Genomic DNA, 24,636 nt, shown 5'->3' with positions numbered 1-24,636 from the left:
GCGCAGTGGTTAAGGATCCGCCTGCCAATGCAGGGGACGCGGGTTCAAGCCCTGGTCCGGGAAGATCCCACATGCCGCGGAGCAACTAAGCCCGTGTGCCACAACTACTGAGCCTGTGCTCTAGAGTCCGCGAGCCACAACTACTGAGCCCACGCGCCACAGCTACTGAAGCCTGCGTGCCTAGAGCCCGCGCTCTGCAACAAGAGAAGCCACCGCATTGAGAAGCCCGCTCACTGCAACAAAGAGTAGCCCCCGCTCGCCACAACTAGAGAAAGACCACACAGAGCAACAAAGACCCAACAGAGCCAAAAATTTAAAAAAAGTCATGGGAACCATTCTGAATCCTTTATACCTTATAAGAGGCCATGTTTAGAGTCTGCTCATGTTCTAAGGAAATAACTACAATTTAAAACCTCAGGAACTTCCCTGGTTGTCCAGTGAGTAAGATTCCATGCTCCCAATACCGGAGGCCCAGGTTCAGTCCCTGGTTGGGGAACTAGATCCCGCATGCATGCTGCAACTAAGAGTTTGCATGCTGCAACTAAGAGTCCGCATGCCACAACTAAGGAGCTCGCATGCCGCGACTAAGACCCAGTGCAGCCAAAATAAATGAATGAATAAATAAATATAAAAGCAAACAAACAAACAAAACCCCAAAAAACCCTCAAAGCAGCTCTCTCTCCCAGGAATAATCTGTTTGGAGGAATAATCTAAGAACAAATGAGCTTATATAAAATCTCACTGTTTTAATCCTCAAAACCCTGTCTTAGTTATAACTGCATACTCAACTGTTCCAATACCTCAACTCTATAAAGTCTTTCAAGTTTTTTTTTCCATTCCACCTACTCCCCTTCACAAATTGAGAGATGACAGGCATGATACATAGCACACCCCTACCAGGGCTTCCTTAACCAGATGCTATGCTGCCTTCTACCTCAGTGGCCTGGGTATCTGAAAATTACCACCTGTACAGGGTCCAGATGAGCATGAAGTAGCCAAGCATAGAGAGAATTTTCCTACTTCACTTAAGAGCAAAGAGTCACAGAGAAAAGACAGGAACATACACTTTCCCACGTTCCCTACCTAGGTTACTGCAAAAGAATACAGATGCTTCAGAATTCTGTTCCCTGGGGTGCCTGTACAGATACTTACTCAGAGCTGGCTCCATTTGGCTCATCAGCATCAGAGGAAGAGGAGTGGGAAGAGTCTGGTCCCAAAGGAGGTGAGGCTTTGGAAGTCAGGTAATTGGGAAACTGGGATGCAGAGGAATCATAAGAGACAGCCCAACTGGCAAAGGGGCTGTCCTGCAGCATGGGATCCTCAGAAAAAGCATGGGATTCCCCCAAAGCATGGGGGGAGAAGAGAAGAGAGGAGTTGGGTCCCACTGGGAATGGTGGTGGATATTTCATTTTCTGGGGCACGTGGTGAGAAAACTAAAGGACAAAACAGAAAGAAAAGCTCTTTATTTAACATTTTACAAGGTTCCAAGATGGTTTCCCCAGAAGTTGTGACATAGTGGATGATGCCAGTAGCTGGAATTGTTTGGATACAAAGAACCTACTGAGAATAACAAGAAATAATTCTAACAGTGATGTATTGACAGAATCCTCCAAAGGCAGGACAATGGTCCAATCTATGTTTCCTAGAACCATTCTTCCAACATTATCTAATTTACCTTCACAATGCCCTAGTGGTTACTGATTTGGATGTGTTCTTTACAGAGTCTGCCAGCCTCAAGTTGAGAACATGACATTCTGATAATACTGACACTCTGATAATACTGAATCACCCTAACTCCTTAACTCAGATTATAAAAATTGGGAAGCAACCCAAGTCTAATGCTATCAAATGGTGTCAAGCTTCTTAAAAGATATTTACCATTGGCTTTCCAGCAGAGATAGTGCCCATTTGATTTCGTGGAATGGGAGGATTTCCAAGTCGATTATTCCGAAAACCTGAAGCAAAGAGAAAGGGCTATCCTTTAGTCAATCCTAATAATTGTACCCTGTTATATTCTGCTAACCTCAAATCACCTGAGAAATTATTATTAATAAATAAGTTAACAATTTATTGAACAGCTACTATGCGCCATGCCAAGAACCTTACATAAATTATTTCTTCTGATAACAACCCTATTAAGGAGGTATCCTGAGCCACATTTCATACAGATGTGACTTGCAAAGATCACACAGCTAGTACATAGCAGAGGTAGAATTCAAACTCAGGCCTGACCCCACAGACAGGGCAATTTTACATATACCAGGCCACAGTGGAGATTAGCACCAGAAGAAGCCCAAGCTAAGGAAATAGCATTGGATCCCATCTGTAAATTCAAGAAATAAGGGCCCTGTTTCATGTCACCTCTCTTATTACATGGAAATCAAAAGGATGTCTATCAAATAGGAATGACTTCTAGGAGGGTGCAATACAAATAAGTGATTCCACTCTGTCCCAGGAGTTCCTGAGGGACTAACTCAGTTTCCTCTATAGACAGAGCAGCTCAGGGTCAAATGGAAGCCTTACCTAGAAAGGAGGAGGGACCCACTGGCAGCGAAGAGAGTTTGGTTGTGACTGAATAGTACTCAACTGCTTTCTTGAATCGTTCTATTTTATCTTCTGTCCTGGACTGGATGTTGGAACATCAAATGTTCAGAAGAAGAAATAACATGAGAGTGTCTTTGTCATGCAATTTATAATTTGAGAGTCAAAACAGTAGCAGAAATCAAATGTTTAAAGAAACCCAAGGGAGCAATTTTTCATGCTGTGGAAAAGATTAGGTAGGGAGAGAGCATTATAGAACATAAAAGCTGGAATAGTTAAAAAAATTAAGTTTAAAAATAAATAAATAAAGTTTACTTACATTTTGTGCTATTCTAAAATGGTCACATGATCATTAGAAAAAATACATAAAGATAGGAGAAAAAAAGTACACAGTACCATCACCCAAAGATATTTTGGTGTGCTTCCTTCCACTAATTATTTTTTTTTTTTGGCTGTGTTGGGTCTTCATTGCTGCGTGCAGGCTTTCTCTAGTTGCGGCGAGCAGGGGCTACTCTTTGTTGCGGTGCGCAGGCTTCTCATTGCGGTGGCTTCTCTTGTGCGGAGCACAGGCTGTAGGAGCACGGGCTTCAGTAGTTGTGGCACGCGGGCTCAGTAGTTGTGGCTCTCTGCCTCTAGAATGCAGGCTCAGTAGTTGTGGCACGCGGGCTTACTTGCTCCGCAACATGTGGGATCTTCCTGGACCAGGGCTTGAACCCGTGTCCCCTGCATTGGCAGGCGGATTCTTAACCACTGCACCACCAGGGAAGCCCTCCACTAATTTTTAAAATACATTTTTTTTGTTGAAGTATAGCTAGTCTATTTTAATACACATATTTTTTCTATAGTTGATACCGTACTCTGTGTACAATTTCATATCTTGCTTTTATTACACAAGACAATTTTGAATGGCTGAATATTTTATCATTATACATATATCATAAATTATTTACTTCTCTAATACCTGACATTTAGGTTATTTCTCACATTTGGCTATTATAACTTACACAGAAAAGAACATATATGTACATATAAGTTTTTCTGGATTTCAGATTAGGTCCATATGAAAATGTCCCCAAAGTGGAATTATTGCTTCAAAAGGTATGAATAATACAACCAGAACCACTTAAACATATACAAAATCCACAATGTGAAATCACTATATATCCACCAGAATGGCTAAAATTAAAGACTATACATATCTAGCACTGGCAAGGATATGGTGTGACTGGAATCCCAATGCACTGCTTGTAAGAATGTATATTGGTAGAGGTGAGAAAACAGTTTGGCAGTTTCTTATAATGTTAAACATATATTTGCCATATGGCACAGCAATCCTACTCCTAAGTATTTATCCAGGAGAAATGAGTACATATGTCCACCAAAAAATATGAACAAGAATACTAACAACAGCTTTATTTAATAGCTCCAAACTGGAAATAACTCAAATGTATATCAACAGAAGAATGGATAAATTATGGTATATTCATATGATAAAAAACTGTGCAGTAACAAAGAACAAAGGACTGATATATGCAACAACATGGACTAATCTCAGACATAATAATGAATGAAAGAAGAGACACACACAGAGTAAATGTAAAGTTCAAGTAGAAGTGAAACTTATCTATGGTGATAGAAAATACCGTTTACTTCTGCTGTGTTGGGGCTGATTGAGAAGGGGCTTTTCCTTATCAAGCTTTTTCCAATGTAATTTTTAAATCCTCTTGAATATAATATATGACCTTCATAATATTTCATCAAATAGAATATAAGATATTAAAGTCATTTCTAATTTCTCATTATAAATAATGCTCTGATGAGCATATTTTTACATACGTTTCTTGGGTTATTTCATAGGGCATATTCTTAGAAGTGAAATTACTAGGTCAAAGGATATGGTCATTTTCATAGACTCTTGATACATGATACTAAATCTCTTTCCAAGGCAGATGTCTCAAGTTATACTCTCATCATCAGTGCATGAGAGTGCCCAATTCACCCTATAGACCCAGTGTTGAATATTTTCTACAAAAAATCATCTCCTAACTATAACACTTACTTTTTATAGGAAAATTAAATGATATAATAAAAAAGAAAAAATTTAAACAGTTATAATCTTATCTCTCAGAGTTTGTAATTGTTAACACTCTAAGATCTACACAGCATTCCAGATCTCTTTACTTGCATGCATGCAGGCACACAAATACAGATATCAAGATCTCCAGGTCCTCCAGCCTCACTTAGAAACAAAATATCACTCTCCTTTTTCAAAAATTGGACAAACTTGTTTGAAAAAGGGTTTCAAATCTCAAGAATGTTTGCAAATTACTGACTTACAGAATGACATATGAATAACATTCCATTGCATCAAGGTTCCATTATTTATATATTCATTATTATTTCCCTATCATATTTAATAACACATAATAATAACTAAAAATCTCCTAAGACATACAAGCCATATACAGAATCTTCCTTAATATCTCTACCTCTGTACCCACTCCCCTCCCCAAAAGTGACCACTGTTAACAGTTCGGTATACGTTTTGTCATAACTTTTGCTGTGTTTATACACACACATATATATGTACACCAATATGGTCTTGCTTTTTTCACATAAGTGGAATCTTATCATATTGCTTTTCAAATTGCTTTTTGAACTTAACAGTATGTCTTATAAACTATTACATGTCAGTGAGTATAGATCTATGGCCCAATACCCTGAAATACTGAATTATGTGTACTTCCCTCAGTGTACCACTCTGTTCTGTGCTCTGAAAGGTAAACATTTACTCTTCCTTAAAGAGGCACCAATTCTATGAAATCTTTCCTTCTGTGAAAACTTTATTGTGTTTTTTTCTTTGTTGTACTTATTTATTTGCTTCTACCTCCCCATTTCACCTCAAGTTCTGTGAGGACAAAGAATGGTTTATTCACATTTATATCCTACTGTCTAACATGGGACCTTATCTATAGAAGTTCATTCAGTATTTTATATATGATCATATTTAATTAAGTCCTGCCCTTTTCTTTTAAAGATGCACAGAGGCCAGAAGTAGCAGAGTAGAACCCCATACTTTGACACTATTACCTAGCAGTTTTTGTATGTTTGTTAAAAGAGCTCTCATAATTCTGTAACTGTTAAAAATGTTTGTGAAAATTATACAACAATGAAAAATGGTTTAAAACATAATGTTAAGTGAAAAAAGCAGGCTAAAAATGACTACACTGAGATGACTACCACATCAAAACATACATATAAAGAGGACTAGGAAATACTGTGAAACATTTAGGGTGGAATTAGAAGCAAAGTCTCTATTAAAAAAATTTGTTTTGTTTTGTTTAGTGAAAAGTGGATTCTTGTTATTAAGAATAGTCATTATCCAAGTTCCAAAACTCATGAAGCTACAAAGGGAAGCAAAAGCTATAACATTAAAAATAGTCACCACTCAATTGAGCACTTACAAAACTTTTCCTCCATTTATATACAATGGAATATTATTCAGTCTTAAAAGAGAAGGAAATTCTGATCCATGCTACAACATGGAAGAACCTTGAGGACATTATGCTAAGTGAAATAAGCCTGTTGCAAAAATATATATTGCATAATTCCACTTATATGAAGTAGGTAAAGTAGTCAAAATCAGAGGCCAAAAGTAGAATGGTGGTTGCCAGGGGCTGGAAGGGAGGAGAGAATGGGGAGTTATCATTTAATGGGTACAGAGTTACAGTTTTACAAGATAAAAAGAGTTGTGGGGATGAATGATGGTGATGGTTGCACAATATTATGAATGTAATTAATACCACTGAACTGTATATTTATAATGGTTAAGGTGGTAAAATTTATGTGTATTTTACCACAATAAAAAATTGGAAGGAAAATTTATTCTCCATCTAAACAGTATCCCCTACTTAACACTAGGATCTCTCCCTACCCAACATGTCAATTTCTCTTTTTGTGAGTCAATCTCTTCCTAATCATCTCATGAAAACAGCTGAGAGCGCAATGCAAAGTAACAAAGTGAATGAGCAAATCTGTCATAAAGGTCAGGATTTCCTATAGTCAAGGGACATGATGGAGGACTGCTCACATCATAGTAGAAGCCACGGACCAATGAGGATCTGTTGCAGTTAGTGTTCATCAATGGTGGAAGAGAGAATTATGAAAGATGATGGCAGGCAAGACACTTGAAAAGAGAATGATTTGAATATCAACAGAAAGTAAGCCTTTTGGGAAAATAAAGTCCAAGTATACTTAAACGAAACAAAACAAAACACTCTTTATGATTATGCCAGAAAGTTAAGTGTGAACTAGTGGGCGCTAGACAGTGCTATCACAAAATTTTGTTAGGAAAACTTATGCCCCCAAAATCAAACACTGATTTCATTCTTTATTCATTTAAAAACATCTACAGAGAGGTTTCCATTATGGATAAGATGGGGCAAGTACCCTCCACTTTGTTCCCACTGAAGGTAGTTACAGAAACTAGGAGCCGCTGTTTGAAGACTCTGGGAAGAAGACCAGAATTCGAAGTACCACCAAACCAAGGGTGAGTTTAGCATTTCTTTTTTCTCCAATGTCCCCTGGTGTAGACACAATGCAGCCTGAAATTTGGAAGCGTCCACTGATGTGGAGAGAGCTCCAGGAGAAACCATAGTCCAGTTCTGGCTTGAAGAGTGGGAAAGGGGTCTCTGAAAACTCAAGAAAATGTATGGAAATACCCCCATTTTTCTTTTCCTTTTTTCTGTTCTCATGTGTGCCAGGCTGAAGCAAACCTGTGGTGGCATCAGTGGCAATAGGGGAAGAGTGGAAGCTAAATCTCTGAATGAGGAAACTTCCTCTCTGATCAGAGAAGCAATGGTCTCAATAGGGTGGAGTGAGCCTTCAATGCTTTTTCTCTGTCCTCCTGCTGCTTGGCCCTAGACGCTGAAAAAGGGTGGCCCAATGAACTGGGAAGTACTGAAAGGATTGCAAAGAGGGAGCAGCACATGTGTGGACCTGACACTTAAAACAGCAGACCACAGACTCTGAGAACTGAACAGATAAACCACTACCCGAGTCCCAGACTGGCAACTGGGTGGCGTTCATGGGACTGATCCAAATAGGTTTGCAAAGGCTTTGAAAATTGCACTGACATTGAAACCAAGGCCCACAGTAGGATGGTGAGAACCTGTGGTCTGAACTTAAATGGGTCAATTGCCTCTTAAAACAAAACTGTCAACATTCCCCACTATATTGAAATAAGACTAGGAACCTCAAAACATAATATTCAAAATGTCCAATCCAAATTTACTTGGCCTGGGCATAACCAGGAAAATCTTAAATTGCATGGAAATAATCAATACATGCCAACACTGAGATGACACACATGTTGAACTTATCTGACAAAGACATTATGCAGCTTTATAAAAATGCTTGAAGGTAGGAGAAACACCTTTGAATCAGAAAGACAGAAAATCTCAGCAAAAATAAGTAGACCTTAGGACCTTTCTCCTAGATCACACTTTTTCTATATTCACTTTAATTCTCAACTCAACTTTAAAAAAATGTATACGTAGTAGGTGACATTTAGCAGACATAAAATCAAAATCAATTCGACCCAAATGTCAAGACCCTGAAAAAGACTGTCATTCCACTGTTTAAATTCTGTAATTGCTAAGAACAAAACTTTGCTTGTGTTTACCCTCACTGCTTCTCTTTTACCCAGAGAAAAACATTCTTTGAGTAGGTTTAAATTAAGAATAAATAACTTAAAACTCAAAAAAAAAGAAAATCTCAGCAAAGAAAGAAAATACATAAAGAAGAACCAAATGAAAAGAAACGAACTTGAGTTATTTGTAGTCAGGTGGATGGACCTAGAGTCTGTCATACAGAGTGAAGTAAGTCAGAAAGAGAAAGACAAGTACCATATGCTAACATATATATATGGAATCTAAGGAAAAAAATGTCATGAAGAACCTAGGGGTAAGACGGGAATAAAGACACAGACCTACTAGAGAATGGACTTGAGGATATGGGGAGGGGGAAGGGTAAGCTGTGATAAAGTGAGAGAGTGGCATGGATATATATACACTACCAAATGTAAAATAGATAGCTAGTGGGAAACAGCTGCATAGCACAGGGAGAACAGCTCGGTGGTTTGTGACCACCTAGAGGAGTGGGATAGGGAGGGTGGGAGGGAGGGAGACATAAGAGGGAAGAGATATGGGAACATATGTATATGTATAACTGATTCACTTTGTTACAAAGCAGAAACTAACACACCATTGTAAAGCAATTATACTCCAATAAAGATGTTAAAAAAAAAAAAGAAGAACCAAACGGAAACTTTAGAATTTAAGATACAATACTCTTACTGTATAGCACAGGGAACTCTGCTCAATGTTATGTAACAACCTAAATGGGAAAAGAATTTGAAAAAGAATAGCTACATGTATATGTATAACTGAATCACTTTACTGTGCACCTGAAACTAATGCAACATTGTTAATCACCTATACTCCAATATAAAATAAAAAGTTAAAAAAATAAAAATACTATACTCCACTATAAAATAAAAATTAAAAAACAAAACAAAACAAAACAAAAAGAAACAAACTCAGGGACTTCCCTGGTGGTCCAGTGGTTAAGGGGACACGGGTTCAATACCTGGTTGAGGAACTAAGATCCCACACATGCTGCGGGGCAGCTAAGCCCACACGCTGCAACTATTGAGCCCGCACACCACAACTAGAGAGAAGCCCGCGCACCACAACTAAGACCCAACACAGCCAAAAATAAAATAAATAAATATTTATTAAAGAAATAACCTGAAAATAATTAATAAATAGATAAAATACAATGGTCAGAATTTAAAAAAAAACTCATTGTATGGGTTCTACAGCAGAAAAGAGATGACCAACTTCAATAAGTGGTGCTGGGAAAACTGGACAGCTGCATGTAAAAGAATGAAATTAGAACACTCCCTAACACCATACACAAAAATAAACTCAAAATGGATTAAAGACCTAAATGTAAGACAGGATACTAAAAAACTCTTAGAGGAAAACACAGGCAGAACACTCTCTGACATAAATTGCAGCCAGCTTTTTAGATCCACCTCCTGAAGTAATGAAAATAAAACCCAAAATAAACAAATGGGACCTAATGAAACTTAAAAGCTTATGCACAGCAAAGGAAACCATAAACAAAACAAAAAACAACCCACAGAATGGGAGAAAATATTTGCAAAAGAAGTGACCAAAAAGGGATTTATCTCCAAAGTATACTGCGTTGGCAAAAAGTTCACTCAGGTTTTTCTGTAAGATGTTACAGAAAAACCCGAGTGATCTTTTTGCCAACCCAGTACAAGCAGCACATGCAGCTCAATATCAAAAAACAAACAACCCAGTCAAAAAATGGGTGGAAGATCTAAATAGACATTTCTCCAAAGAAGACATACAGATGGCTGAAAAGCACGTGAAAAGATGCTCAACATCACTAATTATCAGAGAAATGCAAATCAAAACTACAATGAGGTATCACCTCACACTGGTCAGAATGGCCATCATCAAAAAATCTACAAATAATAAATGCTGGAGAGGGTGTGGAGGAAAAGGAACCCTCCTACACTGTTGGTGGGGATGTAAATTGGTACAAGCATTATGGAGAACAGTATGGAGTTTCCTTAAAAAACTAAAAATAGAACTACCATATGATCCAGTAATCCCACTCCTGGGCATATATCCAGAGAAAACCATAATTCAAAAAGATACATGCACCCCAATGTCCACTGCAGCAGTATTTACAATAGCTAATACATGGAAGCAACATAAATGTCCATCGACAGAGGAATGGATAAAGAAGATGTGGTACATATATTCAATGGAATATTACTCAGCCATAAAAAAGAATGAAATAATGCCATTTGCAGCAGCATGGATGGACCTAGAGATTATCATACTAAGTGAAGTAAGACGGAGAAAGACAAATATCATATGATATTGTTTACATGTGGAATCTTAAAAAAATGGTACAAATGAACTCATTTAAAAAACAGAAACCAAGTCACAGATGTAGAAAAACTTATGGTTACCAAAGGTGAAAGGCAGGGAGGGATAAATTAGGAGATTGGGACTGACATATACACACTACTATATGTAAAATAGATAACTAATAAGGACCTACTGTATAGCACAGGGAACTCTATTCAATACTCTGTAATGGCTTATATGGGAAAAGAATCTTAAAAAGTGTGGATATATGTATATGTATAACTGATTCACTTTGCTGTACACCTGAAACTAACACAACATTGTAAAGCAACTATACTCCAATAAAAGAAATTTTTTTAAAAGAAAAAGAAAAGAGATGGCCAAGGAAAGAATCCATAAAGTTAATGATGAATTCATAAAAATTATCCAGTGTGAAAAACAGAGAGGAAAATAATTTTTTTAAAAACAGAGTCTCAAGTATCTATGGGGTAATAACAAAAGGTCAAACACTGGTGCCATTGTAGTCACGGGAGGAAAGGAGAATGTGGAACAGAAAATCTGTTTGAAGAATAATAGCTGAAAACTTCTCAAATTTAGTGAAAGGTATACTTAGAAATTAAAGAAGCTCAGCAAACTCTAAACAAGATAAATTCAAAGAAATCCATGCCTGATACATCACTGGAAAATTCTACCAAACAATTAAAGAAGAAAAACACCAATTCTACACAATCTCTTCCAAAAAATGGAAGAGGAAGGAATACTTGCCAATACATTTTATGAGTCCTGCATTACCCTGATATCAAAATCAAACAAAGAAAACACACACACATAAAAACTACAGTCCAATATTCCTCATGAAAATACATGTAAAAATACTCAATGAAATACTAGTAATTTATACCCAACAATGTAAAAAAAGAATAATACATTTTTACCATATCTTGGGAATGCAAGGATGGCTCAATATTCAAAAATCAATAGACTAAAGAAGAAAAAGCACATGATCCTATCAATAGACATACAAAAATACATTTGACAAAATACAGCATCCATTAATGATAAGAACTTTCAGTAAACTAGGAATAGAAGAGATCTTCCTCAACCTAATAACATGCATCTACAAAACCTATCATTATACTTAATGCTGACGGAATGCTTTCCCCAAATATCAGGAACAAGACAAGGATATCCTCTCTCAGTAGTCCTATTCAACACTGTTTAGAAATCCCAGATAGTGCAGTAAGTCAAGAAAAAAAAAAGGGCATACAGACTGGAAAAGAAAGAACTAAAATTGTCCCTATTCACTGACAACATGATCACCTATACAGAAAATACCAAGAAACCTACCAAAAAGCTCCTAGTGAGTTTAGAAAGGGTGCAGCATACAAGGTCAACAAACAAAAATCAATCATATTTCTATATACTAGCAATGAACAATTAGAAACTGAAATAAACAAAACAGTATCCTTTATAATAGGTGACTGCAATATGAAATACTTAAGTATAAATATAAAACAATGTATAAGACATAAGCTGAAAACTATAAAGCACTGATGAACTAAATCAAAGACAACCTAAATCAATGCAGAGGCATATCATATTCATGGATTTGAAGACTCACCAAATTCATGTATATATTTAAAGGAATTCCAATTAAAACCCACCAGGATTTTTTGTAGATATAGACAATATTATTCTAAAATGTATATGGAAAGGAAAATGAACTTAAATAGACAAAATAATTTTGAAAAAGAAGAATAAAATTAGAGGAATCACTACCCAATCTTAAGACTTACCATAGAGCTACAGGATTCAAAACAGTGTGCTATTTCAAAAGAGATAGATACATAGGACAACTGAACAGAATACAGTCCAGAAATACATCCACACAAATACAGACAACTGATTTTTGACAAAGGCAATTCAATGGAGAAAGAAGAGTCTTTTCACCAAACTTTGTTGAAACAATTGAACATCCATATGCAAAAACAAAACAAAACACCTCACACTTCTAAAAATATGAACTCAAAATGGATGATTTGTTCTAAATGTAAAATGTAAAACTATATAGTTCTTAGAAGAAAACAGGACAATATTGTTGTGCCTGCAGTTAGGCAAAGAGTTCTTAGACATGACACCAAAAGCATGAAGCATAAAAGTTAAAAATTAATAAAAATTGAAAACTTTCGCTTTGCAAAAGACACTGTTAAAAGAATGTAAAGACAAACTACAGACTGGGAGAAAATATTTGCAAACCAGATATCTGACAAAAAGTCTAGTATGCAGAATATATAAAGAACTCTCGAAACTCAACAGTAAGTAATCAAACAACCCAGTTAAAAAATGGGCAAAAGACTGTTCATGAACAGACCATTCACCAAAAAGGATATGTGGATGGTAAATAAGCACAAGAAAAAAAAATGTTCGTCATTAGTCATTTGAGAAATGCAAATTAAAATTATGATGAACTACCACTACACAGCTGTTAGAATGACTAATAGTAACAATAACAATACCAACAATAACAAGTGCTGGTAAGGAATGGAATAGCCACTCTGGAAAACGGTTTGGCAGAGTCTTATAAAGTTACAATACAGTTAAACATATACTTACCATACGACCCAGAAATCCCATTGCTAGGTATTTACAGTAGGGAAATGAAAACTTATGTTCATACAAAAACCTGTACAGAAATGTTTATAGAAGCTCTATTCAAACCACCAAAAATTGGAAACAACTCAAATATCCTCTAAGGGTGAATGCATAAACAAACTGTGGTATAGCCACACAATGTATACTACTTGGCAATAAAAAGGAATGAATTATCCATACAAGCAACATGCAACAATTTAGAACAATCTCAAAGGCATTATGTTGAATGCAAAATGCCATTCTCAAAAGATTACATACTCTATGATTCCGTTTACATGCTATTCTCTAAAAGATATAACTATGACAGAGAATAGACTGGTAGTTTCCATGGATTAGGGATGAGTTTGGATGTGATTGCAAAGGGAAAGCATGAGAAATTTGGGGGGTGGTTCAACTGTTCTGATCCTGATTGTGATGTTGGCTACATAAATCTATACATGTGTTAAAAATTCGTATAACTACCTACACACAGATGCAAAAGTGAGTTTTATTGTATGTTAATTTAAAAAATAAAACTGAAAAACCCAGAGTATAAATATAAATGAAATTTTTAAAAATAAAACTAACTTATTTTCCTAACTTTTAGTTTCATTTCACAAGACAAAATCCCAGTTGAGCCCCTTTTTCACTATTAACGATGAAACATTGATTCTTGTTTTAAGTGGACCTACTTAAGTAGTCTTTTTCAGTATCCATTATCCTCCAATAAGCAAGACCTCCTTTACATTAAAATATACACTGAAACAAAAAAAGAAAAAAGGGAAGGATATATGCCAGAGTGATAACTACAGAAGTTGTTTCTGGTTAATGAGATCATAAGTGACATTTTCTAAATCTTCTAGGATGAGCTTATATAACTTTAATAATCGGTGGAAAAAAGGTAAAGAATCCTTTAAATCCAGGCCTAGTGATGTTTTCTAAAAGAAACTTTGAGGGTCCAGTCTATAAGCAGAGAGAAGATAAGCAGCTAGGAGGAGAGGAGGTAGGCAGCACAAAAAAGATCAGATCTGCTGGTGGTATTTGTGAAGGTCAGAAAACTGGCCATTTTTAGGAAGGGGGAGGCTAGCTCACCTGAGACTGTTTGAAAACATCCTTCCCAACCACATCCAGGTTTGAGGGGTCTTTGATGGAACTAACATACTCAGAAACAGCCTTGATTACCACATCACAGGGAGGAAGAACCAGCTGATGAGCTCTGACCTAGAAGAAGGAAGATAAGCCAGGCACACTGATATCAAAGATGGGTCACTAAGAAAAAGGGTGAGATAGGGGTGAGATACAGAATTCAAATTCAGTTAATTCACTGAGAGACAGTTAAAATCTTTTCCTTAGTCTTCCCCCTAATTTTCAGTACAGAACACTTGGAACCAAGATTGAAGAGTATAAAGAAAGACAAAACCATAGCAGCAATTATCCCACTACAAAGATAACCACTGTTTTATGACGCTGCCATAATTAATCAGTTTTCTTTCATGATACATTTTGGCTGCCTCCAAATTTTTGCTATTAAAGGTAATGTTGTAATGTGCGGACCATGTTTGGATCCTGATTTGAACTAACCACAAAAAGGCCTTTGTGAGACAATCAGGAAAATCTAAAAATGGACTAGATATTAAGATGATACCAAGGAATTATCATTAATTTTGTTAAGAGTAATAATGGCATTGTGCTTATGTAAGAAAATGTCTATATGTTTTAGAGATGCATATCAAAGAACGTGACAGTGAAATGACGTAAGGTCTGGCATTTGTTTTAAAATACATTAGTAACAGCAACAACAACAACAAAAAAACCCAGCAAGTGTGGCCACATCTTACTAACTGTTGGATCTAGAAGATGTTATAGTGACGGTTGACTATATTATTATATTATTTTTTCTACATTTGTGATGCTTGAATTTTTTTTAAATAAGGGTTTCTTAAATGCTGTGATGAAATGTAGGTATGATTTGTTGTCCACCTTCCAATTATTTAATTACGAGCTTCCTAGAATGGTAATTACTGAGTAAAAGGCTATAAACTTCTTAAAGGCTTTTTATATAAATTATTTAGCCAAGTAATAATTCCTTCCTTCAACAAATATTTACTGCCTACTGTGTGCCAGGCACTGTCCTAGGCATCAGAGATACAGCAGTGAACAAGATAGACAAAACTCCCTGCCCTCAAGGGAGCTTAAATTCTAGTGTAGGTGTGTTGGGACAGGGTAAGGGGAGTCAAACAAACAGAATAAGTAAAACATATAGTGTGCTAGATGTAGTTAAGTGCTATGGAGAAAATCTCAGCAGAGAAGGGGGTAGGGAATGCAACTGTGTGTGGGGCGGGGCATGTAATTTTAAATAGGGTGTCAGGAAAGGTCACTCTGAGAAAAGAACATTTGAGAGAACCTATAGGAGTGAGGAAATATCTATGTGGGAGGAAAATGCACTCCAAGTAGAGGGAATGGTGAGTGCAAAGGTTCTATGAGCAAAAGAAAAGGGAAGATGAGATCAGAGCTGTACCAGAGGGCCAGACAGTACAGGGCTTTGTAGGCCATGGTAAAGATTAGGTGAGTGAGATAAAGAGCCATTGGAGAATCTTGAAAAGAGAAGTGACATGATCGGAGTCAGGTTTTAAAATGACTCTGGCTGTTGTATTAGGAATAGATTTGGGGCCAGGGGGCGGAGCAAGAAAGAGTGCAAGCAGAAGACCAACAGTTAGTAAAGTGTTATAATAATCCAGGCAAGAATGGTGGCTTCACCAAGGTAGTAGCTGTGAAAATGGTGAGAAGTGGATATATTCTGAAGGAAGAACTGATGGTATTTGCTGACAAGAGGAGATATGGAGCATGAGAAAGAGAGAAGTCAAGGATGACTCCAAGGCTTTTAGGCTGAGCAACTGGAAGGATGAGGTTGCCATTAATGAAAATTAGTGAAGGCTGTGGAAGGAAGAGGTTTAGGGGAAAGATCAGGAGTTTCCATTTGGAGATGTTTCTTTGAGATATTTAGTAGGCCATTAGATATTAGAAGCTGGAGTTCGAAGGGGAGGTCAAAGCTGGAGACATACATTTAGGACTCATCAGTGGACAGATGGTATTTAAAGTCACGAGACTAGATGAGATCAATCACCAAGGCAGCACGTGTGGATAGAAAAGAGAAGGGACTGAGGATAGAGCTCTGGGACACTCCAAAGTTAAGGAATAGACAAGACAAGGAAACAGCAAAGGAGATAGAAGCAGCAGCCAGTGAAGTAGGTAGGAAACTACAAGAGAGTGGTGTCCTTAAAGCCAAGTGAAGAACATGTTCTAAGAAAGAGAGAGTGAGTGAGCAACTGGGTCATATGCTGCTGACTGGTCAAGTAAGATGAAAACTGAGACCTGGCCATTGGATTTATTAACATCATGGTCATGGTGACTTTGTTGAGAGCAATTTCAGCAAAGCAAATTGAAGACAGAACACGGAAAGGGGAGAGTAAACAGCTCAAGCCTAGACAACTCTCTAGAAGAGTCTGCTGTAAGGGAAGAAGAAATATGGAGCAGTAGCTTGGGTGGAGGGAGTGAAGTCAAGAGCAGGTTTTGTTTTATTTTTTAAGATGGCTTATGCATGCTTATGCATCTGATGGGAATGAGCCAATAAGAGAGGGAAACTGATGATGTGGGAGAAAGAGGGGAGAACTGCTGAAGTGATGCCCTTAAGTTATCAGTGGGGGGGACTCCCCTGGTGGTGCAGTGGTTAAGAATCCACCTGCCAATGCAGGGGACACGGGTTCAAGCCCTGGTCCGGGAAGATCCCACATGCCGCAGAGCAACTAAGCCCGTGCGCCACAACGACTGAGCCTGTGCTCTACAGTCCGCGAGCCACAACTACTGAGCCCGTGTGCCACAGCTACTGAAGCCCGCGTGCCACAGCTACTGAAGCCCGCGTGCCTAGAGCCCATGCTCCGCAACAAGAGAAGCCACTGCAATGAGAAGCCTGCGCACCACAACGAAGAGTAGCCCCCGCTTGCCGCAACTAGAGAAAGCCCGTGCACAGCAACGAAGACCCAAAAATAAATAAATAAATTTATATTTTAAAAAAGTTAGCAATGGGGGATGGATCCAGCATAAGAGTAGAGGGGTTGGCCTTAGACAGGAACATGGACAGGTCATCTGAGGCGGGTAAAGCATGCAGGTGAGAAGATGAAAGTGTGGGAACTGGTGTAAGTTCTCTTCCCATTGCTTCAATTTTCTCAGTGAAACAGGAAGCCAAGTCATGAGCTGAGAGTGAGCAGGGAGGAGGGAGCATTAGAGGCTTAAGGAGAGAGGAAAAGGTGTGAAATAGTCGTCTAGGAGACTGAAAGAACTAGGGAAATATAATACCACCAACAACTTACACTACCTCCAGAAGTGTATGAGAGCATCAGTCTCAACACAGCCTCAATAGGAGCGGGTAGACTAATTTTTCAATATTTGCTAAACCCTTAGGTTAAAAAAAAACCACACTGCTCATTTAATTTGCAACTCTGATCACCAGTGAGGTTTAACATCCACTCATATTATTGGCCACTCTAGTTCCTCTTTTGTGAATTGTCTGCTTCTGTCCTTTGCTCATTACTTCATTTATTGGGGTATTAGTATTTTTCTTCATAGGTTCGTATGAATCCTTAAGATAATAAGGGTGTGAGATAATAGAAAATATACATTGTTCTCTGCCCCCAGTTACTGGCATAGAGCACCTAAAACCCTTGTAATTTCCTAAGTGGTAAGAGCACTAGGAGCATCTCTTCCTCTAATGAGGTGACTCTGGGTGAGCTCCTGGATGAGGGCTGGTCACTGGTAAGACCAAGCCATGATTAGAAGCTTAGAATTTTCAGCCTCACCCCCATTGTCTAGAGAAGGGAGAAGGGCTAAAAATGGAGTTAATGATCAATCATGCCTACATGATGAAGCCTCCATAAAATCCCAAAAGTACAGGTTTTGGAGAGCTTCCAGGTTGGTGAACACATCCATGTACCAGGAGGGTGATGTACCCCAACTCCATGGGGACATAGGCTCCTGTGCTTGGGATCCTCCCAGACCTCACCCTATGTATCTCTTCATCTAGTTGTTCATCTCCATCCTTTATCATATCCTTTAATAAAGTGATATATGTAAGTAAGTATTTCCCTGAGTTCTATGAGGTGCTTTAACAAATTAATTGAACCTGAGAAGGGGGTCATTGGAACCTCTAATCTATAGTTAGTTGGTTGGTCGGAAGCACAGGTGATAACCTGGGCTTGCGACTGGTGTCTGAAGTGGGGGGCAGTCTTGTGGAACTGAGCCCTTAACTTGTGTGATCTGACACTATCTTCAGGTAGATAGTGTTAGAATTGAGTTAAATTGTAGGACACCCAGCTGGTGTCACAGAAAACTGTTTGGTGCAGGGAAAAACCCCCACATGTTTAGTGACCAGAAGTGTCAGAAGTGAAGTGTTCTGTGTGAGTGCGGTAGTAGTATGGGAGTAAAGGAGAAACACAGGAAAGAAAGACCTAGGAGGGAATAACTGGATTTTTCCCTACACATTAGGTAGAAAACTGAGTTTTTCCTTTTTAAGGGTATTGATCATAATTATAAAGTTTTTGTCTGTAAGTGTCTGAAATATTTTAAGCCTAATGAAAGATATTTATTCTACCAAAACTCCAATCAAAACCTGATGTCCTCTAGGCATGGATGTACAGGCAGGAAATGGGCCACGTTACCTTAAGTGATGCAAGGGGATGTTCTGGTCCCAAGAGGCTCCAGTGAAAAGCAGCCAGGTCCTCATCTGGGAGAATGTGGTTACCTATAAAGTATATTTGTCATTTATTGACTGTACAAATGTTTTCTTAGAACCTCCAGGCCATGAAAGGACTTCTGGGAGAGAAAACAATCAAATAATTCACATAGGTCTATATTCTTAATGTAACAACTACAGTAACTATGTTTGATTACCTACTATGTTTCACATGCATTATGTGTATCATCTTTATAATAACTGTGTAAATATTATTACCTCCAGTTTATAGATAAGGAAACTGAGGTTTGAGCGAGTCTGGTGACTTTGCCCAAGGTGCCACATCTAATAAGTGCCCACACCAGGATAAGAAGCTAGGAATGTCTGACTCCAAAGTCCATGCTATTTTCTATCACCCAGTCATGCTGCCTTTTATAATAACAGCCACCAATTACTGACTGCTACTAAGTGGTGGGCATTTTATATATCATATTTCATTTAATCTTATCAATAGCACTGTGAAGTATTATTATTCCATTTCACAGATGAGGAAACTGAAACCAGGAAGGTGTAACTTCAGTGATTTGTCCAAGGCCTAATTCCAAAACTTGTGCTGACTCCACTAGATTATCCAAGCTCAAATCCTTTGGGATTATAAACAGAGGTCACACCTGAGACAAGATATTAACCTTCATGCTGTCAGTACTTGGAAAACCAATGCGAAACACAATCAACACTCTGCAATTTACTTTGAAATACTCCTTTCAAAGAAAAATTGATGATGGATAGAATGGACAGATATATGATAAAGCAAGTATAGTAAAATATTAATGGCAGAATAGAGGTGGTAGATATAGGATTTTCACAGCAAAATTCTTTTAATTTTGCTGTACTTTGGGGAATTTTCATAATAAAATGTTAGCACAACAGAAAAAAAAGAAAAAGATACAGAATGATTTGTGTTCTTGACCTAAATTTAGACAGTGGGTAAGAAATGCTAATGCTCTGAGTGGGAAACCAAAGTTGTCTAGGGCTAGTAAGATATTTGGCCTAAGATGGTACTCTGCATAAAATACTTATAGAATGTAACTAAAGAAAAAGTTTTATAAGAACCAAAATAATGTTCTGGAATATGCTGTATTAATTTATAAGACAAACATGCTGAGTTTCTAGTAAGAAGCCCAAAAGCACAGTGTTCGGCATGCAGAATTTCAGAAGATAAATCCAACAATGATAACCTAAATCACTCTAATCTTCATCTCTTAACACTGCAAGAGGAAACTTTAACAATCACTGGAGTCTGTTCTTTGGACCACCTACCTAGCAATGCAGCAAATATGGGAAAATTCATCCGCTTCAGGCCCAGCTGCTTGGCCACCTCCTGCATCAGGAACTGGTTGGTAGTAAGGTTCTTCCCATTCCAGCTCAGCTTCAGAGCATGGGAACTATAGTAAGAGGGAATATTGTAGAGAGCATACTCGGAGTCATGGGCAAGAAGGCCATGGAAGCCATTTTCCCTGAAAAAAGCCACCACTTCCAAATGGTGGTCTTCAAGGCTCTGAAAGACCTAGGAGGGAAGAAGAGAAGAACACATCATGCAACAGAAGCTGACCTGTATTTGGTTAGAAATCAGGAAGGTTAGTAACTGAATTTTATAGTTTGTTGAAATTTAAGATTATATGAGGCTGAACAAAATACTCTTAAAAAAAAGCCTCTCCTACCCTAGAACTTGATTATTCCTGTAAACACAGGCAGCATTATTGATGCGTTCATTCAATGTCCAGTCTTTTATGACTCCTTGCATGAAACTATGGCCCGAGGTTCTTTAAAAGAATACTGAAATTAACATGGCTTACATTATTTAAGTTTTTACTTTAAACAATAACAGGAGAACTTTGTTACAAAGATAATAAAGATATTATATATTGCTCAGCACCATATGTGCTTTACATACATCATCTCATCATCAGAACAACCATGGACAAGGTAGATATGGATGAAAAATCTTACAGGTGGAGGGACTTCCTGGTGGTGCAGTGGTTACGAATCCGCCTGCCAATGTAGGGGACCCGGGTTCGAGCCCTGGTCTGGGAAGATCCCACATGCCGCAGAGCAACTGAGCCCGTGCGCCGCAACTACTGAGCCTGCGCTCTAGAACCCGCGTGCCACAACTACTGAAGCCCGCACGCCTAGAGCCCGTGCTCCACAACGAGAAGCCACCGCAGTGAGAAGCCCACGCACCACAATGAAGAGTAGACCCGCTCGCCGCAACTAGAGAAAGCCCGCGCACAGCAACGAAGACCCAAAGCAGCCAATAAATAAATAAATATAAAATAATAATAATAATAATTTAAAAAAACTTACAAGTGGAAATAGACACAGAAAGGTTAAATGACATATAGCTAGAATCTGAATCTAAGTTCATCTCTTTAAAAAAAAAAATCCCTGCTTTCTCTCTTAGGAGCAGGTTAGACCGCAGGGCACCCAAATAGGGAGGGCATTTCCAAAAGTTAGAAGTCAGAAACTTCACCTTATTTTAGAAATGGAAAAACTAAGGCTGCGAGAGGTTGGCTGCCCCTAAAGTTGCATACTGAGTAAGTATATACAGGATTCAAACCCAAGCTGATCTGACTCCAGAATGCACACTTTCCATTGTACCAAACTTCTTCCTAGAGAGTACTATTTTTAATGTAATAGAGGCAGACTGTTAAGTGCCCCTCCTGTGCACGTGTCTATTGCTGTACATAAAGCATACCGAAATGATCTGCATACTGGTTCGGCCACAGTAAGTTCCTTGACTGCAGAAACTTTATTTATAATCTCTGTATTCCTGGCTCCCACATAAGATCTGGTGCATAGTAATATGAATAATAATTACTAACAGATACTGAACATGTACTATGTGCTAAGCAAGGTTCCAATTACTTTACATGCATTAACTCATTTAATACTCAAAACAATCTTATGAGGCCATAACTATTATTATTATCCCCATTTTACATTACATCCCTAGGTCACGTAGCTGGAAGGAGCAAAGTTTGTATTTTTGTCTCTAGAGCCTGCAGACCCTGATAATTTTGTTGAACTCAACTGACCTATTTTTTTCATTTAAGTTTTAAAGGAATGGTAGTTTTCTGGAGTCTGACAGGAGTTTCAACACATTAAGCTTTTTCTAAGCTATGGAAAGAGAGTCTAGTCACAGTAGGTAGCCATGTCACACAGTAAGTCACAACAGGGGGAGGTACACTGGTAAGCAGATAGCAAAGTAAGGTCTGTATTTATTTGATATCCAGGCAAAGGAAGCAAAAATCCTTACTTTGCACCACAACCTATTTATGTCTAGAGTTACGATTAACTCCAGATAGGCCACGGTAGGAATACAGATTTATGCTGTCCCCTGGTGACAGTTTCTTCCAGCATATACCTCTCATACCAGTCACTGATTGGGCATCCATCTACCTTGTACCAGGCATAGTGCTAAGTGTGATATGTTCTCTCTCATCATCACAGCCTGACCATGTGGGCATTATAAGACCCACTGTTCTGATGAGGAAACGGAGGCTCAGAGAAGTGGCATGTTTAGGGCTACAGAGCTGGGAAACAGGGACCTAGGTCACACTGACACCAAAGTCCATGCTCTTTCTGCTACAGCACATTACCTTTAGCTGGTCTGAAGCTGATTATGCCACCATCCAAGTGATTTCAACTCCAGAAAGCCAAGGACTAGTGATCTTTAACAAATCGAATGGCTCTTATAACACTAGGAATAAAAATCACAATCATCTGGAAAGCATTTTCAAAATATAAAAACCTGGGCCTCACCTCAGATCTGCTGAAACAATTTCCTGAGTGTGATCCAAATGCCTATATTCCAGAATAGCTTCCAGTAGGTTCTGATGCACACTACCAATTAAGAACCATTGACCTATCCCAATTACTCATTTTTTAAAAAAGTTCTAGCTTTATTGAGATATAATTGGCATATAGAATTATAAGAGATTCAAAGTGTACAACAAGGTGATTTGATATACATATGCCCAATTACTCATTTTACTGCTTAAGCAACTAACCCCCTAGAAATGATAGATGACTTGACATGGTTATGTAGCTAATCTGCAGCAGAACCAAGATTAGAACAAAAATCTCATGATTCCAGATATAAAACTTCTTTCACTACATATTCTGGGGTAAGTAATGGAAAACAATAGAATAAGAATCTCACAAATATTCCCTCACAATTCCCCAACACCCTACTCCTACCAGGCTAGTTTCCTAACTACCCTTCTCCAAGATTACTGTTTCCTTTTCTTTGCTCACTTGGTTTCCCTGCCTAGACTGGCATATTGCCTGTCTTTCCCAATGTTCCAAATACTTTCCATAGGGCTACCACCTCTTACATAAATTCTTTCATTATTTCTCTCTTCTTAACTCTTATAGCACTGAGACAGCTGACACAGTCAAGGAAGTAATTTGACAATACTATAATCTGCAAGTTTTAAGGCCACAGATTCCCTCTGCCTCTCGTGTGTATCTTCCATGGTCCTAACCAGCACTAGAAAGGACACAGAGCTGGAGCTGACAGAATAGCAAAGAAAGGCCCACAGAGACTGTAAAAAAGGAAAGCAGCCCTGGCAAATGAAAGGGCACCATAATCTCAGTATTTGACTTCAACAACTGATGTACAAAATTCACTGGGAAAAGTCTGCCTGGATTGCAGGTTACTTAGAGCTCAAGTAGCAAAGTAATATTAGGGATCAACGGAGTACCTACTATATACCAGGCACTGTTCCAAGTACACCTCATGTCCATTAACCTTGCAATAACATCATGATGCATTATTACCTCCCTTTTACAGATGATGGAACAACGAGGCTCAGAGGTTGAAGAACTTGACCAATGTCACACAGCTCAAAAGTGAAGCTAGCCAATAAGCACGTGAAAAGATGTTCAACATCTTTAGTTATTAGAGAAATGCCAATCAAAAAACCACAATAAGAAAACCAATTAACACATACTAGGATGGCTATAATTTTTAAAATGTAAAATAACGAGGGTATGGAGAAATAGGAATCCTCCATACATTGCTGGTGGAAATGTAAAATTGTGCAGCCACTTTGGAAAACAGTCTGGGAGGTCTTCAAGTGGTTAACATAGGGTTATTATATGATCCAGTAATTCCACTCATAGGTACACAACCAAGAGGACTGAAAACATGTTCACACAAAAACTTATACATGGGGCTTCCCTGGTGGTGCAGTGGTTGAGAGTACGCCTGCCGATGCAGGGGACACGGGTTCGTGCCCTGGTCTGGGAAGATCCCACATGCCACGGAGCGGCTGGGCCTGTGAGCCATGGCCGCTGAGCCTGTGTGTCCGGAGCCTGTGCTTCGCCAACGGGAGAGGCCACAACAGTGAGAGGCCCGCGTACCGCAAAAAAGAAAAACAAAAACAACAACAACAACAAAAAACTTATACATGAATGTTCATAGCAGGATTATTTGTAACAGTCAAAAGTGGAAAAAACCCAAATGTCCATCAACTAACAAACAGATAAACAAAAGATGGTATATTCATACAAGGGAATGTTATTCAACCATAAAAAGAAATGAAGTACTGATTCATGCTACAACATGAATTAATCTTGAAAAAATTATAAAGTGAAAGCAGCCAAACACACTTTTAAATGAATTGTCCAGAATAGGAAAATACATAGAGATGGGAAAGAGCCAGGGACTGGGAGGAAGAAGGATTGGAGAATGACTGCTAG

The 24,636-nt window shown here is 38.3% G+C and overlaps 1 protein-coding gene across 6 annotated transcripts in view; it reads right to left on the bottom strand.

Moving 5' to 3' along the window:
• FAM120C (family with sequence similarity 120 member C) overlaps positions 1 to 24,636 on the bottom strand; it is a 145,745-nt gene that overhangs the window by 91,121 nt on the left and 29,988 nt on the right. For all 6 annotated transcript variants that reach the window (XM_081222632.1, XM_081222635.1, XM_081222634.1 and 3 more), the window contains exons 2-7: positions 20,191 to 20,437; positions 18,857 to 18,939; positions 14,238 to 14,366; positions 2,524 to 2,626; positions 1,879 to 1,955; positions 1,153 to 1,433 (exon numbers count right to left, since the gene is read on the bottom strand). In XM_081222632.1, the coding sequence (XP_081078758.1) occupies positions 1,153 to 1,433; positions 1,879 to 1,955; positions 2,524 to 2,626; positions 14,238 to 14,366; positions 18,857 to 18,939; positions 20,191 to 20,437 (920 nt within the window). The remainder of the gene's footprint in view (positions 1 to 1,152; positions 1,434 to 1,878; positions 1,956 to 2,523; positions 2,627 to 14,237; positions 14,367 to 18,856; positions 18,940 to 20,190; positions 20,438 to 24,636) is intronic.

The sequence above is a fragment of the Mesoplodon bidens genome, assembly GCF_964165515.1.
Source record: "Mesoplodon bidens genome assembly, chromosome: X".
NCBI classification, from domain to species: Eukaryota; Metazoa; Chordata; class Mammalia; order Artiodactyla; family Ziphiidae; genus Mesoplodon; species Mesoplodon bidens.
Note: the sequence above shows the minus strand (reverse complement) of the source record. Positions and strands in the feature narration are given on the sequence as shown.